Source organism: Ips typographus, linkage group LG3 (genome assembly GCF_016097725.1).
Source record: "Ips typographus isolate SLU linkage group LG3, UJ_Ityp_2.0, whole genome shotgun sequence".
Taxonomy (NCBI): Eukaryota; Metazoa; Arthropoda; class Insecta; order Coleoptera; family Curculionidae; genus Ips; species Ips typographus.
The window spans coordinates 14997216-15015872 of record NC_138424.1 but is presented as its reverse complement, the minus strand read 5'-3'; the positions used below and the strand labels follow the sequence as shown (position 1 = coordinate 15015872).

The following is an 18657-nucleotide window of genomic DNA, read 5'->3' as shown; positions in this document are numbered from 1 at the left end:
AGGCGCAAAAAAATCAAAACCGTTTTCCCATGTTAATCTCCTATGTCCAGGGTGCTCTTGGACACCTGGTATAATATATTTATAATATTCGAATGCTATTAATGATAAATATTCAAATGCTAATATCTCAAAATCCACACATACTAACACCTTCCAAATTTCAGTACTAATAAAGTACTACCAGAGGTAACAGAATCTGTAGAGAACAGCCCTTGGACAGCCGTCAGACATTTGTTATAACACATTGTTTATATCGTTCGATAAATATTCAAATGCTAATATCTCAAAATCCACACATACTAACACCTTCCAAATTTCAGTACTAATAAAGTGCTACCAGAGGTAACAGAATCTGTAGAGAACAGCCCTTGGACAGCCGTCAGACATTTGTTATAACACATTGTTTATATCGGTCGATAAATATTCAAATGCTAATATCTCAAAATCCACACATACTAACACCTTCCAAATTTCAGTACTAATAAAGTACTACCAGAGGTAACAGAATCTGTAGAGAACAGCCCTTGGACAGCCGTCAGACATTTGTTATAACACATTGTTTATATCGGTCGATAAATATTCAAATGCTAATATCTCAAAATCTACACATACTAACACCTTCCAAATTTCAGTACTAATAAAGTGCTACCAGAGGTAACAGAATCTGTAGAGAACAGCCCTTGGACAGCCGTCAGACATTTGTTATAACACATTGTTTATATCGGTCGATAAATATTCAAATGCTAATATCTCAAAATCCACACATACTAACGCCTTCCAAATTTCAGTACTAATAAAGTACTACCAGAGGTAACAGAATCTGTAGAGATCAGCCCTTGGACAGCCGTCAGACATTTGTTATAACACATTGTTTATATCGGTCGATAAATATTCAAATGCTAATATCTCAAAATCCACACATACTAACGCCTTCCAAATTTCAGTACTAATAAAGTACTACCCAAGGTAACAGAATCTGTAGAGAACAGCCCTTGGACAGCCGTCAGACATTTGTTATAACACATTGTTTATATCGGTCGATAAATATTCAAATGCTAATATCTCAAAATCCACACATACTAACACCTTCCAAATTTCAGTACTAATAAAGTACTACCAGAGGTAACAGAATCTGTAGAGATCAGCCCTTGGACAGCCGTCAGACATTTGTTATAACACATTGTTTATATCGGTCGATAAATATTCAAATGCTAATATCTCAAAATCCACACATACTAACGCCTTCCAAATTTCAGTACTAATAAAGTACTACCCAAGGTAACAGAATCTGTAGAGAACAGCCCTTGGACAGCCGTCAGACATTTGTTATAACACATTGTTTATATCGGTCGATAAATATTCAAATGCTAATATCTCAAAATCCACACATACTAACACCTTCCAAATTTCAGGACTAATAAAGCACTACCCGAGGTAACAGAATCTGTAGAGAACAGTAAGCATTTTAAAAACACTGCGGCATTTAAAAAAAAAGAAGTAATCAAGATGTTCGATTAGGTTAACTTTATGTACATATTAAAAAAATTAGGATCTGTATTATAAACTCCTACTAAGCTACCTACTTACCTTCACTATTTTGTAAGGTAATTATTAATACAAATAGCACAACTCGCATATTCCGTTTTTAATACAACAATGATCACCAAGCTTTATACATTTCGAATGCATTTTTCTTAAACAAGATTGACATTTGACAACACTGTCGGTTGACAAACAATTTCTGGAACAAAACATACATACTGTATTGACACGGTGGCGTTATTCAAAATTTTGGTCTTTAAATACTTTCTATATTCCACCAAGTTACATTGGACTTCTGCATCCCGTCCTTTGTGAAGTTGTTCAAAAAAGTATATAATTAGAGGACCGCAATTAAAACTGTCCTTTTGTAAAAAGTGTTTTTCTATTTTGATTTTTAAGTTTTGAAATTGTATATTAGTATTATGATAATGATTATACCTGTTAAGAAAGTTTTGTAGAATTAATAATTTCGTTTTAGCTTTTTCATGGGAGCTTCTATAAGGGTCAATATTACTGAATGTTTGGTTTTGTAGGTCGACCATTGCTAGGCAGAAGTGATTTCCATTCACAATATGTGGCATTACTATTTTTGGTTTATCTAAATAAATATTTTTAAGAAAATAATCGCTGTACATTGTATCAGAAAATATTTTTGTGGCTATTATTTCATCTACTATTTGTGTACGAGAATCTTCGTTTAGTATGTGCATTAGTAAGGACACACTTAATCCAGTAAGCCAATTTTCGTTTGATAGTGAAATGAAATCGCTTATCCTTAGTTCTTTAATTATCAAATTATAATTATTAAAGTTGGCTATTGTAAGGTCCCGACTGCATGGTATTGTTCGGTAATACTCGATATCGTCTACTAGCCCATTTGGTAACAATTTGATATCTTTTAAAGTCCGCCATTTGAACTCCGATGTTAAAGAAGGTCTGATAAATTTTGGAAGATAGTAAAATAAATAAAATTCCTTTAACTTTGGAAAAATAACTTTTGAAAAAAATTTTGGTTGGCGAAATATCCGTTCAACCTTTAAACCTAAAGGAGAAAAAATTACAAAGTCGCACCATGGCCTATTGGTGACTTCAAGTAGCCCCTGAACCTGAAAATAGTAATAATGACTTAGTTTAAGATGACCGTCATGATTTAAATAGTTTAAATTTACTTTATCCAATGAGACGGTTTTAGCTTTTATTGGACATTTCACTTCAACAATCCCGTCATCACCGACTAAACCATCAGGCAATGCTGCCAAAAAAGAAATGTCTTTATGGACTCGGAGTCCAGATTTTTGTACTTTGCAATTCATCATATTTTCGTAAATCTTTATAGCTCTTGCTTCATTTTCAATTCCGTATTTAACTGATGGTATATTCGATAAGTCTTTGTCTACTTGCAAGTACTTTGCCAGGGATATTCGTGATTTCGCTGATTTGGTTTTAAAAATTCGTCCGAAGTTTGAAGATGTTATAAACTTTTTTCGTTCTTCTCTCCATATTAAACTATTTCTTTGGAGTATGGTATCTTGTTCCAGTTGGTTTCTCTGAATTACATTCATTTCTATTGAGTTCCAAAAGACTACTAGTTCTCCAGGTAAACTGTCACTTTCAAAAATTTGATTATTTGAATCACCTTCACACAACTTGCATATAAATATGCCCGAAAACGTCAAATTGTGATCAGGATTCAGACAAGATTCGTGAACCCATCCGTCACAAGAATCGCATTGAACCCAAGTGGCGGTGACGTTTAGTCTTCCTTGATAGCAATAAGTACAATATTCTAAATCAAAAACGTCGTCTTCATCAGCTAATTTATTGTTTTTATTCAGTAGTGACAAATCTGTAGACAAAGATTTATTAATCTTATGTAATCCCATTTTAAGGTAAGATCCGTTAAAATGATTACTAACAGTTTTTGATCGTTTATTCCACGATTCCTGTGACACCCTTTCATCATTTTTATGTTTCCTAACTTTGGTTAATCTAGATTTTGAAATATTTAAACTCAGTTCTTTAAATATTGCCAAAACGTGTTCGCGACTTTTTCTCAAAAAGCGTGAAACTTTTAAATTTTTTTCTCCTTCCAAAATGTTAATTTTCAAATTCATAAAATAATTTTCTACATACGAGTTACTGTACCGGTTTTTAACAGGATCTGTTATCATTAAAGCACTCCATAGAGGTACGTAGGGCATGTAGTGATTTAAAAGTATTTCGTGGAACTCTAAGCTATAAAAAGAGTTGGCTACCCCGCTTTTGGCAACTTGCATTTCGTTTTTTATATCATTAAAATGGTGATAAAATGGACTTTTCAAATATAAAGGATCATTATCGTCAAGTTGTGTATATAGGTTCTCACTTTTCAAATTATTATGTATCGAAGGTTCTCCAAGAGAATGATCCATTTCTAATAAAAACTTATAAGCTGATTCTACTGATGTATCACGATATGGCGATAATATCAGAATTGTTACATTAGAAAACCAATCAGAAATTTGATCTAATGATTTAAGAGTAATACATGCGGCAAATAAGTCTTTAATAACCATTGCATCGTTTTGGTTTGGAAAATGTTTATTGACATGAACGGATATCATTTTTAGAAAGTGAGCACAGCACAAATGAATAGTTATCAGCTGACGTGAAGATTCTTTTTTAGTCGACGCAATAATATTATATGTTTCTTGTAGATACTCCGATAAGTTCATGTTATTACAGGCTTTCACAATTGCATGAATATTTGCAAAACTAAAATCAGTGATAACACTACTAAATAACGGCCATTTAGATTGTTTCTCGCAAAATACACGGAATTCGTAAAACAATTTGAAAATGTCTTTAGCGTAGTGACAGGATGAAACCATTTCAAAAATGGGAACAATTCTTTCGGTTTCTGTAGGTACAACAGCTGAATACAAATAAACGCGTTTGACAGACTGATGTTGCAACGGTTTTCGAACGACTGTTCCTGTTGCATCAAAATACAATACCGGGAGTTTCTGAAAACTTAGTCTTTCTAAAATCGTTATTTGTTCTTCACTAAATACCTTGACTGTGAATGGAATAGTCACCTCTTTAATATACTCACTGTGATCTAACTGCATTTTAATGATATCCAATAGGTCATCTTTGTCTCGGTCTATAGAACTGATTGCTTCCGATTTTATCTTTCGAATGGTCGGATCTGATTTTATATCTCCCAAATTTCCTGCTTCAGCCAAATTTTTTCGAGCTTTTAAAATACATTCCCGTTTGTAGGTTGACGGTTTTATCGAAAGCAACCTGTGCTTTACTATTTGTCTTTCTACTCGTTTGACGTTCGAAGTTATAGGTGCATTATGCAAAAAATGTAAAGAGGAACTAAACACTTTAACATTTTTACAGCTCTCCAAAATAATTTTAAATTTTTTACAATTTGGATGTTTGCACAAGCCATAAAATGAAAAAGCATTTATCTTTTTACAGTATTTATAGTATTTAAAATTAATAATGCATATGTTGTTGATATCTTTCTTAATTACACTTCTCAGCAAATGATAAGCATAATTTTTTGTCGGTTTTTTATTAACTATTATTAAACTAAAGACTTTATCACTTATGCTGGTCGATCCTTCCAAATAATTACAGTTTTTGAAATTAGAGGGGCCGAGTAAAGGGTCGTTTACTGCACCTACGGGGATCATATTGGTTCTTGCAGGTTCTGTTGTAAAATTGAGAATTGCACATGGTATGTCAGTTTTAATAGGTGTTATGGATTCAAAATCAGTATCGTCGTTTTCAAATTCATTGTCGAATTCTAAAAAACTATTTTGGGTTGTGCTAAGTCTGTCTTCGCTGTTATTAATATCAGGGGACTCAGTATTTATCGACTGGTTATCCAAAATAATAGGAGACGTGTTATCTGGAACTACAATATCATAATCGATCAATGAAATATCACTTTTAGGTGTAGAATGACCTAACTTTAATTTAATCGGTAGAACGTCATCAAAATTATTAGAAATTAACCCATCAGATATATCCCTCTGGTTTTTGAAATATTTTACTCCATGGTAGTATATGCGTAATCGATTTTTTAAGTTATATTTTAAACCCAATTTACAACATGCTTTAAAATAAAACTTTGAAACATCGGATCTAACTTTTCTGACGTCATGAATACTAACGGGGTTATTTTGAAATAGTTCCAGCAATTGGAGATTATCTAGTTCAGGTTCGGCTTTGTCATCATTAGAACTTTTGTTTGTGTACTTTTTCAAAAATGACTTTAAAACACCAGGAGTTGAAACACGCTTGTCATTTATCGTTTTCACTAATTTTATTAACACCGGTGCCTCAGCAGTTGCTAATTCGGCAAAAGATAAATGTCCATATTCATGCTTAACCACTTTACTTATCTTAAGTTTTAAGGTTTCAGCTTTGAATACCATCGTGGTTACGTGATTTAAAAAGCTAGAAAATAAACTCAAAAAACTCTCCTTCAAATTAAAATAAAAACAAAAAATAATCCAAACATACTGCTACTAGCTAACTCTAATATAAAAAATACCTAAAATATGAATGATAAAAACACGACAAAACAGTCAAATCAACTTTAATATATAGTTTAAAGTAAAAATATTGTCAACTAACCAAACAACAAATAAGTGCTTATTATGCAGCGCCCGTATCCATACAACACAAACTGCGTGATCAAGACACTTCGGGCCGGCCGGCCGGGCTCATAAGGTAAACACGAGAACTTGAGGAAAGATGCAGTTCCAAGCATGTGCCAGTAAACCAGTGGATCAGAGTATAGAATCGTTTGTAGACTCGTAGCGTAATAGGCCAAATTCAAGGATACCGTCGCGATTAAAAATGTATAATGAATATATTATCAGTAGAGGAGGTATGTTAAGACTATTGTTTAAATCATTATGTTAAAATGTAAAGTAAAGTGCAAATTATGATAACAAATGTCTGACGGCTGTCCAACGGCTGTTCTCTACAGATTCTGTTACCTCGGGTAGTGCTTTATTAGTCCTGAAATTTGGAAGGTGTTAGTATGTGTAGATTTTCAGATATTAGCATTTGAATATTTATCGACCGATATAAACAATGTGTTATAACAAATGTCTGACGGCTGTCCAAGGGCTGTTCTCTACAGATTCTGTTACCTCGGGTAGTGCTTTATTAGTCCTGAAATTTGGAAGGTGTTAGTATGTGTAGATTTTCAGATATTAGCATATTAATATTTATCGACCGATATAAACAATGTGTTATAACAAATGTCTGACGGCTGTCCAAGGGCTGTTCTCTACAGATTCTGTTACCTTGGGTAGTACTTTATTAGTACTGAAATTTGGAAGGTGTTAGTATGTGTAGATTTTCAGATATTAGCATTTGAATATTTATCGACCGATATAAACAATGTGTTATAACAAATGTCTGACGGCTGTCCAAGGGCTGTTCTCTACAGATTCTGTTACCTCGGGTAGTGCTTTATTAGTCCTGAAATTTGGAAGGTGTTAGTATGTGTGGATTTTCAGATATTAGCATTTGAATATTTATCGACCGATATAAACAATGTGTTATAACAAATGTCTGACGGCTGTCCAAGGGCTGTTCTCTACAGATTCTCTACACTTCTGGTAGTACTTTACTAGCACTGAAATTTGGAAGGTGTTAGTATGTGTGGATTTTGAGATATTAGCATATTAATATTTATCGACCGATATAAACAATGTGTTATAACAAATGTCTGACGGCTGTCCAAGGGCTGTTCTCTACAGATTCTGTTACCTCGGGTAGTGCTTTATTAGTCCTGAAATTTGGAAGGTGTTAGTATGTGTGGATTTTGAGATATTAGCATTTGAATATTTATCGACCGATATAAACAATGTGTTATAACAAATGTCTGACGGCTGTCCAAGGGCTGTTCTCTACAGATTCTGTTACCTCGGGTAGTGCTTTATTAGTCCTGAAATTTGGAAGGTATTAGTATGTGTGGATTTTGAGATATTAGCATATTAATATTTATCGACCGATATAAACAATGTGTTATAACAAATGTCTGACGGCTGTCCAAGGGCTGTTCTCTACAGATTCTCTACACTTCTGGTAGTACTTTACTAGTACTGAAATTTGGAAGGTGTTAGTATGTGTGGATTTTGAGATATTAGCATATTAATATTTATCGACCGATATAAACAATGTGTTATAACAAATGTCTGACGGCTGTCCAAGGGCTGTTCTCTACAGATTCTGTTACCTCGGGTAGTGCTTTATTAGTCCTGAAATTTGGAAGGTGTTAGTATGTGTGGATTTTGAGATATTAGCATTTGAATATTTATCGACCGATATAAACAATGTGTTATAACAAATGTCTGACGGCTGTCCAAGGGCTGATCTCTACAGATTCTGTTACCTTGGGTAGTACTTTATTAGTACTGAAATTTGGAAGGTGTTAGTATGTGTGGATTTTGAGATAATAGCATTTGAATATTTATCGACCGATATAAACAATGTGTTATAACAAATGTCTGACGGCTGTCCAAGGGCTGTTCTCTACAGATTCTGTTACCTCTGGTAGTACTTTATTAGTACTGAAATTTGGAAGGTGTTAGTATGTGTGGATTTTGAGATATTAGCATTTGAATATTTATCATTAATAGCATTCGAATATTATAAATATATTATATAACAAGTGGTCTGACAAGACGTTTTTTCAGTTGTTAATGACAAAACATTTAGTTATGATAAACATAACTAATCCTCTGACGCAATTAGTTGATGATTTAAAAAATACCCGACGCCACTGGTCATTCGGGTGTTTCCGCCAAATTGGCTGCTAGAAATTGGCTGCTAAGTTCACATCAGTAAAAACGTGTTGCAAAAAGTAGTAACTCAAATGCCCATATTAAGATTCACACTAGTGAAAAACCTTTTAAATGTAAATATTGTGACAAATGTTTTACGACTAAAGGTACTTTAAGCAACCATATTAAAACCCACACTGGTGAAAAGCCCTTTAAGTGTAAATATTGTGACAAATGTTTTACACAAACTGCTCATTTAAAAACTCATATTAGGAGTCACACCGGTGAAAAACCTTTTAAATGTAAATACTGTGACAAATGTTTTACAGTTTCATGTAACTTGAGTAGTCATCTTAGAATTCACACCGGTGAAAAGCCCTTTAAATGTAAATATTGTGACAAATGTTTTACGATTAAAGGTACTTTAAGCCACCATATTAAAACCCACACTGGTGAAAAGCCCTTTAAGTGTAAATATTGTGACAAATGTTTTGCACAAACTGCTCATTTAAAAACTCATATTAGGAGTCACACCGGTGAAAAACCTTTTAAATGTAAATATTGTGACAAATGTTTTACAACTAAAGGTATTTTAAGCAACCATATTAAAACCCACACTGCTGAAAAGCCTTTTAAATGTAAAGATTGTGACAGATGTTTTATACGAGCTGCTCGGTTAAAAACTCATATTAGGATTCACACGGGTGAAAAACCATTGAAATGTAAATATTGTGACAAATGTTTTACGATTAGATATAATTTAAACACCCATATTAAGACCCACACTGGTGAAAAGTCTTTTAAATGTAAATAATTAAACAAATGTTTTACACGAGCTGTCAGTTTAAAAACTCATATTAGAAGTCACACCGGTGAAAAACCTTTTAAATGTAAATATTGTGACAAATGTTTCACAGCTGGATTCAGATTAAGATCCTATATCAAGACTAGAGTAATTATCCGTCGACCATGTAATAACAGTTTTTTTAATGAACGATAACTAACGCAGAATCGTTTATTAATGAGTCCCATTAATGCATGATTTTTCAAATGTTTTACTTTAATGCATGATTTTATCATAAGGTCTGTTCGTAGAGGCAATTTCAAACTGATTTCCAACTGAAAATCGGAAATTGCTGCATTTTATTGGTTGAATGCTCACGTGACATTGACATTTTAAGGGTAATGGCCAATAGCTGGACATATTCCTTTGATTATTAGTTGGAGATTCCTTCTGCGAACCAAATACTCTCATAGTATAGTTCCATCCTTCTTTATTTGTATTAAACAGAGTGAACTAGACGCACATTATTAAGTTAACATCCGCCATTAACGACAGAACTAACTGTCTCTGTCATTGCCAAGAGTGCCTAAATGTAAATATATTGTAACCAATGTTTTACGACTAAAACAAGTTTGAACTACCATGTTGAAATTCCATTTTTACATTTTTTTAACTCATCTAATAATGTGTTAAAAAATAGGGGGTTTTGTTTTAAAAAAATAGTTATTTACCAAACAAGTGCGGAAAGTGGTACTTTCCCGCACGAGACTGCAGTAGCCCGAGGAAACAGTGGCGGGAAAGACGCTTTCGCATGTGTTAGGTACAAAACTTTTCCTACGAGTATGACTACATTGTATGATTAAAAGTGTATTCTTAATTGAGAAATCAAATTGTTTTTTGAGTTAAATGTATTTTTTTCTTCGCTTGAATAAAAAGATAAACACAAAAAGGGTATTTTCGCTCTACACATATAATGCAAGTCTATTACACATATATTGTAACTAATCTTGTAATGCGGAAAAATTAACTTTACCGCACCCGAGTACGAAAGTAGTTATTTGCGCAACTAGGGAGAAAAGTGCAACTTTTGCTCCCGCCAAAAAATCAAAGTTTAATGGTGCGAAAGCAGTTTACTCCAGAGTGGCACATCTAATTTTTCCTACGACCAATGTTATGTTTTATGAAAAAACCAGCAGTTAAATTCTTTGTTAATACCTTTCTGAAAAAGAAGGTGTTCTAACTAAAGATATGTTGTAGAGAGAGTGTTGTAAGATATGACCAATAGCAGCTTCTGATTTCACGGTTTCCATAGATATTATACTTAGAATGAAGTTATTCTGAACTGAAAGTACTGGGCCTAAGAAATACAGGGTGTTTCGGGAGGAAAGGGAAATATTTTGGGAATGCGTTCCGGAGGTTAAAATAAGATAAATGAACCCATATTGTTTAATCGGATTCTTAACCGTTACTGTAATCCAGGTGTTTTTAATTCTTAACATTAGTTTGTAGGTATTTCAGTGTTTGTTATTACCTAACTTAATTGACTGTTAGTTTTGACAAGCATGGTTGTTGTCAGTTTGGACAAAAAAGGTTCCAAAAGTGATGCCTCACACATTTACCCATAGGGAGTATGCCGACATGATATTCGTGTATGGTTTCTACAATGGTAGCGCAATGCGAGCTGTTGATGAATATCGATGTCGTTTTCCAAATCGCAGAGTTCCGAAAAGTTTTTCAAAAATTGTTTGCAAGGGTCTAGGAAACTGGAATGTTTCCAAGCGTAAGTATAGATTCTGGACGAGAGGAGAGTTTAGATGCTGAAATTGAAGAAAATATTCTGGATATAGCTGAAGAGAATCCTGGAGTTAGTACGAGGCGGATTAGTGTTGCACTTCAAATACCATCACATGTGGCCGTTTGGAAGACGCTTAGAAAAAACGGTTTAGAGCCGTTCCACGTTCAACCAGTTCAAAGTCTTCAAAAAGGTGATTATGACTTAAGGGTTTAATTTTGTGAATGGATCCAACAAAATCGAAACCTCCACAGATACATTTTATTTAATATATTTTTTTTTTGGTGAAAAACGTTTTAAATGTAAATATTGTGACAAATGTTTTATGAAGAAATATAATTTAAGTAACGTAATTTAAGTAAGTAAACGTTTTACGACTAAAGGTGCTTTAAGCGACCATATTAAAACCCACACTGGTGAAAAACCTTTTAAATGTAAATATTGTGACAAATGTTTTACACAAGCTGCTAATTTAAAAACCCATATTAGGATTCACACGGGTGAAAAGCCAAACTAGATGTAAATATTGTGAAAAATGTTTTACCACCAGATCTAGTTTATGCGCCCATATTAAGACTCACACGGATAAAAAGTTTTTTAAAATATATGGATTTCAGGAAGTGATTTACAGTACGCAGATACCGGTCGCATACGACCGAGCTGCTCAGTCTCCTTGCGACTGAAAGTGGTGTAGTCTTTCTTCAACACTCACACATCGTCTATAGTGTGTATCTTTTTTCTGAATAGCGGGACCCGTAGTATAAACTAATAACCAAAATTATTCTTTTGACATTCTATAAAATGAGACTTTTTTTCATAATACATTAATTCTTTTGCGCAATTGAACGCACCTGCGCATTATTAGATAAATACGGATGAACCCAAAATTTTCGTTTTCGCTTTTTTCTGAGCAAATACGACACAACGGCTAATTCGTCTTCGCTTGAAAAGCTCATTTTGTCTACTGACTTACTATGTATATTCTTAAAACTGCTAAATTTCGTATAGGTCGCGTCGTAGTCCTGTTGCGTTGGTGTGAACCTCGGTGTGAACTCTTTATGAATATCAGTCGCCGAAAAGTCGCTAGCATTTAAATCGCGTCGCAGTCGCGTATCTTTGGTGTAATAACAACCTAAGAGGCAAAACCGTAAACCCAAAAGTATACTGATTTGCATGTCACCATCAAAACTGTAACGCCGGCCGTATTAACTATAGTGTCTCTGTACAGAAACAGTGGCGACAATTGGGCATTGGCTGCCATCTTTGGGGTAAAAATTTGGCGCGGGAATTTCCCATAAGACTAATGTAAAAATGACTTTTTTTTTATTTAATTTTTTGACTTTATAACAGCACATTAGAAAGTATTGTTTCTTAGATATCTGTAAAATAAATCCGATTTTAGTATGATTAATGCTATTTTTTTATGAATAATAACAAAGCTGGATGAGGCTACTCTCGCTCGACTTTTGACAATTAAAGTTGAAGTTTGAGGTTAGGTTAGATGTTTGAAATTTTTGTTTTTTTTATTGTAACATTTACATATGTTAAACTGTTATTAATGTAGTTTTGGTATTTTTTTAATATATTAAATAGTTGATACTGATATGTGGGACCTGTGGTGTGGCTATATAATTTCTAAAATAATATTTTTTTTTATCTTAATTTTATCGGTTTATCGAAGCTCATGAACACATGAGCTTGAGATATGATACCATTTATTACTTCATAATTTTGAAATACTGTACCCCCCAGTACAATGTCTGTGTAAGCAAGATCAGCGAATTGAGGACATGATGTGGGTAGAAATACGGTACCAAAAGCACATACAAATTACCGAACTCTAGGGTCTTCACCAGAGGGAGGTCACTGACCACCGCCCTCTGTACAAGAAAGCCAAGAAGGCGCATGCCAAAAATTCCAATATGGCCGAAATAGTGGTTGACAGTTTGTATTGTGGAAATTGAGTTTTTCGATGATTAAATTAATTTTTAAGGTTTAAAGTCAAGACTTGGGATTACTTGCCAAAGTAATTTTTGTTTGCTATTATATATTGTTGTTTATATGTTTATTGTTCTAGTGAAAGTGTAGTGTGTGTCCATTTTATTGTGTTATCACTATTGTTATTGTTCTTTCATTGTTCTATAATTTGTTGTTGGTTTTTTAACTTAAATTCTATTGCCTCTACAATATGCCGTCCACTTGTTGTTTGCCAAATTGTAAAAGCAATTTGGTGAGAGGCCCAAAAGTGTCAGGGTTTTACTTTCCAAAAGACCCTGCTCGAACCCAACAGTGGTTGAAAGCTTTGAACTGGAATGATTTTACTCCGACACAATACTCAGTGGTAAGTACAATATGCTTTCTCATTCAGTAAACTTATTGCCTCTTACATACATATGTAGAGTTACATTTTGAGGCCGCCTGCATTTTGAGAGCAACAAAGGTTTACTCTGAAGAAACAGGACAGCTTTTAGAAGTTCCATTGGCACATTTACATTTTAAAAGAAAGGTCTTGGTAATAATATAAAACTCATTGACCAGTTTTGCTTACCTAACTTCAAGGATTTCCAAATTTTCTTTGATTGAGCAGTTTTCACATTAGTTTGTTGTACTTTCCAGGACAAAGGGTTCTAACCAAACTTGCTTTGGCTGGACTTTATTGGGTATAAAAAGCCATATCTATACATATCTGGATCAGGAATGAAGCGTTCTTTGATTTTTCACTCACAACTTCTAATCAACTACACGAAAAAATAAAAAAAAAACATATTTTCTACTGCATCTGCATAGGTTTGTGTACAAAACGAAAACCGCTAACGCCGCCATTAAATGTGACATTCTAGGCTTTCTTGTACAGAGGGCGGTGCACTGACTGATCTCTGGGTTAGTCTGGGTACGCCTATTGTGCAACGCAACGTGGAGCAGTAGGTGACAAGTGCCACACCCTAGATCAGCCCTAGCAAAGGAAATAGTGTGGGCGAGCAGCATAAGTTGCCGTACCTACTTACCTCCCTTTGTTAGGTTCTCAACGTCTTTACCGGCCCGGTGAATGCCCTCGGACACAAGTCTAGGGTTCATTCATCCCCGATAAAGCGTCGCCCCCCGTGTTCCTCCTGACAAAACCGGACCACATCATGCTCCCCGCCATCTTGGCAATCTGGGGGTAAGATTATTGCCTAGCCATTAAGTCATTACGTTCTAATAAAAGTGGGTTACTTGTGGAAACCTGTGTGTTCTTCTCCCTCAACTACCCCTTAACGTGACAATATAGAATCTTAAGTTACTAGTTAGTATAGTTTTATTTTACAGTTATCATGTTTTCTTTTTCAAAGTGGTAGGAAATGTACAGTATGTCCAAGATTCGATTCTCTATAGAAGGATGTAAGAGCTACTGCAAAGGTTAAATGGGGAAAGTTTTAGGTAAACCACGTTCTAGACAAAACGCTTCGCGATTTGCGTCGAATATCGAAGATGCTTCCAGGTGTGGCCTACTTTAACACGCGCCCGGCCAGATATTGCGGCGCATCGATTTCATCCCGAATCGAGTGCTCGTTCAGAAGTATCGAGCATAGTAGGCCCAAACCGTAACAATACGTTTTTCTGTTTTCAGCTTTCCTTAAGTTTTGTCGACAGTGAGGAATGTCACAAAAACCACGATAGATGAAACACAAGTTTAACTTAAGCTTGGTTTAAAAAGTAACATATTTTAACATAACATAACATATTTTTGTGTTCATTTTCAGAATTTAATAAGTAATGATTTCCTAGAAAAGCGGTGCTGTTATCTAGCGTTCGTCATATGACGGCTGATAATAACGGCCGTCCTTACGGTGACCAAACCGTGGTTTTCTAGAGTGTGGTGCAACGTTGTATAGTCACTCGAGCACTTTTTTGTAAACTGGTGGAAAATGGACGTTTTGGGCATTATTAGTATATTTGGATGACGAAGAGCTATCAGAAGACAAACAAATTGTTTGGAGGGAAATTTTAGGGCTTCTCTATATTATTTTGAGTCACTATATTGTATAACGTGATTTGTGACAAAATCAATTAATTGTTCGTCATTTCCACTCATCCAAATCACCTTTCAAGTGTTGAAGCCCTTCTTCTTCTTCTGGTGCCGTATCAGGTCCTCCTGCTGTTGGCAATCACAATGGCCAGTTGTGCTCTGTCTTCGGCGAGTCTAAAGAGTTGTTAAGAAAATAACTAAAAATAAAACCAGTTTACCTGCGATTCGGCCAGATGAATGATTAAAAAAATTACAAAAGCACACGCACCACAGCGTTTAAAAACGGTCAGATGTTACTGCTTCGCGTGCTGCAGTGCTAAAGAGAGATCTTGCCAATTTTCTTTGGCCGGGAATGCGGCCTCAGATAGATGGGTCAAGCAAGACTACTGCGTTTTACCCTCCCATCGCTGTATACCAAAAGGATAGGTCTGAAGAGGAAGTCGCTACAAGTTTTGCGTAGGCAAAGCGGGGGAAAGTGCCAGGGGTGCAGTCAGAGCCCAGTTGGCACCGGGGCAACTGCGGAAAGATTTTTTCCCAGATTTTGAGAATAAAATTCTCGCCACCCGGGGGAAGGTCTGGGGGGAATTGTGGTCCTCTTCTTGGCTGGGTGGTCCTGAATTGTCGTCTATCTGAAACAGAAAGAAAAACTTATTAATAGTTACCCGTTTGTGGGGTGCTTCTAGCTCCGGGTCGTAGTTCACTGCTTCTCGCAATAACTGAATTTCGCTGCTTTCCGCTTTTTGGAATATCTTCACTGCGTTCTGCTTGATCCTTTCCCGTTGCGTTGGTAAACTTTGTCTCGCTGGATGTCCACGTTTCTGACGTACCATGGGGCGTCTACCGCTGTCCTGAGCGCAATGTTTTCCACAGCTTGGAGTTTCTTCAGGTGCGATTTGGCCGCGTACCCCCACGCGGCCAAGGCGTAAGTCAGGTGCGGTTGAAGAACCGACTTGATGAGCGTCACTTTGTTTCGAAGTGCAAGCTTCGATGTCCTGCTTATCATGGGGTACAGTTTTGCTCTGGTCGCTCTGGCTTTCTGTCTGGCGTATTCTATGTGGCTTCCCCACGTGAGTTTTTTTGTCCATCTTGACCCCAAGGTACGTCGCTTCGTTGCGCCACTCGATGTCTTTTAACCTGACGTTACCTTCTATCCTCATCTTTGGTCTTCTTTTGAAGACTATGGACTCCGGACCATGATTCCTGTGTCATCCGCGTAGAGTGCTAAGCTGGTTGGAAGGGAAGTTTAAAAGAATTTAGGAAAACTGGTAACCCCAATAAAGAAAATAAAGTAAAAGATCGATTCGACCAATTTCCAGCCATATCAACGTGACTTGATAAGGTGTGCAGAGCAAGATTTGGGTTTATCGCATTCATCGATCCAAAGAATACTACATAAAGACACATTTTCCCCGATTACAAATTTACTTCATGATTACAAGCTTTTAAGCCTCAATACTAACACAAGAGAATTCGGTTTTGTGAATCTCTGATCATCCGGAATCAAGAGAATCCTGGACATAAGGTAATATAACACATCTCATTCAAAAACCAGCGATTGTTTACTTGACAGCATTGTGCAACAGTAAGCGAGGGGCAAGTGGGGGGCTGCGGGGAACTGAAAATGGCCGTCGACGAGGGATAGTAAACCAAATCGCGCGGCTTCGGCAAAGAATAGCTATTTAACAAGAACGGACAGTTGAAAAGAAGATCAGTGAATATTTACGAAGTGCGGTGTATTATACTGAATTACAGTGCGTTTGAGACTGTTGAAGTTTTCCTGTTGCGGTTATTGCTTTGTGTGTGCATAAGCTGCGCCAATTTATCATTATAATTAATGTTAACCAGAGAACACCATATCTGGTGCATCACTTTCAATAGAAATATGTACTGCATTCCAATAAAAATAAACAAACAAATATACCGAATTTGGCCTTTTGATAAAAATATTATCAGACTCGCTATTTACTGATATGGCTTTAACATTTAAATGTTGTAAAAATAAGAAACAAAACAATTGAATTTGCGTTTCATGTCACAATATCTTCCATAAACGTTGCTACCGCTCGTGGTAATGGAAATATCCAAATAATAGATGATAATTTAATCTTATGTTCCACACAATGCTCTAAAACTGCCGAGGATGCGGAGTTGGTCTCGGTTTTATTTTTAAAGGATCTAATAGATGATCTAAAGAGGGAAATAACCGACAAAACGCCACATATCGAGAAATTAAAAGATGACAAGCAGACTATGCTTTTTGAGACTGAATTAGTGGAGAGCCAGCTCATGGAGGAAAATAAATCACTCAAGGAACGAATAGCAGAGCTGATCGCTGCCATAAGGCTGCCCGCTGCAGTAACCAGGGCTGGTTCGTCCCAGACTCACTTGGAACATATAACGGTCAATAGAGACAGTTTCTGCCAAACTACATTAAGCGCACGGGACATAAGCAAGCTACAAGAGGATCTCCGGAGCTCTCGCGATGAGGTTGCCGGCCTGATAGAGCTGAGGGTGCGGTTGCTCGCATCGCTTGAGATTCTGGAGCATGACAATCGTTTTCTCTTCCTGCTTTTTGGCTTCATCAGGCATGTAACTCTATCTGTATGAAAGAAGGTAGAAAAACCAGCTGGCATACACATGATGAAACATATACGGGTGTAACCTGGAAACGGATGAAGCCAAAAAGCAGAAACACGTGTTGCCGGGTTATCATCCTTGTTCCTTTCTGCTTCACTTTTTTTTTGCGGAATTTACCCAAAAAACACTTTTCTCTGTCATTCATTACATCCGCGTTAAACTCTTTCATGTTTTGCACTTTTGCAAGATAAACCGAATTAGAAAGAGATGGACCCTTCCTACCAAAGTTAAAGGGACAATTCAGCATTCAGGGACAAGGGACATTTTCATTTTTTTAAGTTAATATTAGTTAATAAGGATTGATATCTTCAAGAGGCGAACTTAAAACACTTTGACTCAAAAGAAGTAAGTAATGTTTCTGTGTGAAATGAAATTGAAATTCGTTTATATTTGAAGAAAGAGTTTAAGCTCTTAAACCTCAAGACCACCAACAGAAAACTTAGTTTTGTAAATATCTGGTTATCCGAGAATTCTGGATTTATTTCAAAAAATATTTGAACCGATAAATTACACCTAAAAACTATTTTTGACCCACGAAAATTCCCACTGTACCAGGGATACAGCACACCAAGATAAATTTGGAGGAACAATTATTTAATCCACTTTTTTACTTATGACGGAAATTTGATGTTCTGTTGTGTTCGAGCTTGGATGACTGTGCTTCCTTTACTTAACCAGACGTTAATAAATCGAACCTCAAAACAAAGTAAAATTATTGAAAAAACATGTAAGATAGAGAAGAAACTCAATTAGATTTCAACAGAGTTGCAGGTATTTTACGTTAAGCCTCTAACATTAAAACGTCGTAATATGATATTTTGCATTTAGCAATAAATTGCAGCTGACGTAGAAACTATTTTTAACAGAATGAAAAAGATTACTAACAGTTGAAGGGATTTGAGGCTTGCCAAACTATGCAAACATTAGGAACATATGGCATTTGTGAGTAATATATTACCATAATACCCCTAAAACTTACCAGCTTTTTCAAGATTAAACTTGATTTATAACTCTAACGTTAAAACATAAATTAGACAGATTGACAATCAAAACTGACTTTTACAGGATATCTTGCAAATGAAGATGTATGTTT

At 35.6% G+C, this 18657-nt stretch overlaps 1 protein-coding gene across 1 annotated transcript; it reads left to right on the top strand.

Annotated features, from left to right (window-relative positions):
• The first annotated feature begins 6412 nt into the window (after positions 1-6412).
• Positions 6413-9393, top strand: LOC145725907 (uncharacterized). Its single transcript, XM_081974824.1, has 2 exons — positions 6413-6436; positions 8452-9393. The coding sequence occupies exons 1-2, from the start codon at positions 6413-6415 to the stop codon at positions 9157-9159; spliced, it is 732 nt and encodes a 243-aa protein (XP_081830950.1). The 3' UTR covers positions 9160-9393.
• Positions 9394-18657: the final 9264 nt, after the last annotated feature.

What these genes read in the sequence shown, in the direction of transcription:
- LOC145725907 (XM_081974824.1), top strand. Translation starts at nt 6,413, where the DNA reads ATGAATATATTATCAGTAGAGGAG. An exon ending in ATATATTATCAGTAGAGGAG is followed by an intron (nt 6,437 to 8,451) that starts GTATGTTAAGAC and finishes GCCCATATTAAG; the next exon opens with ATTCACACTAGTGAAAAACC.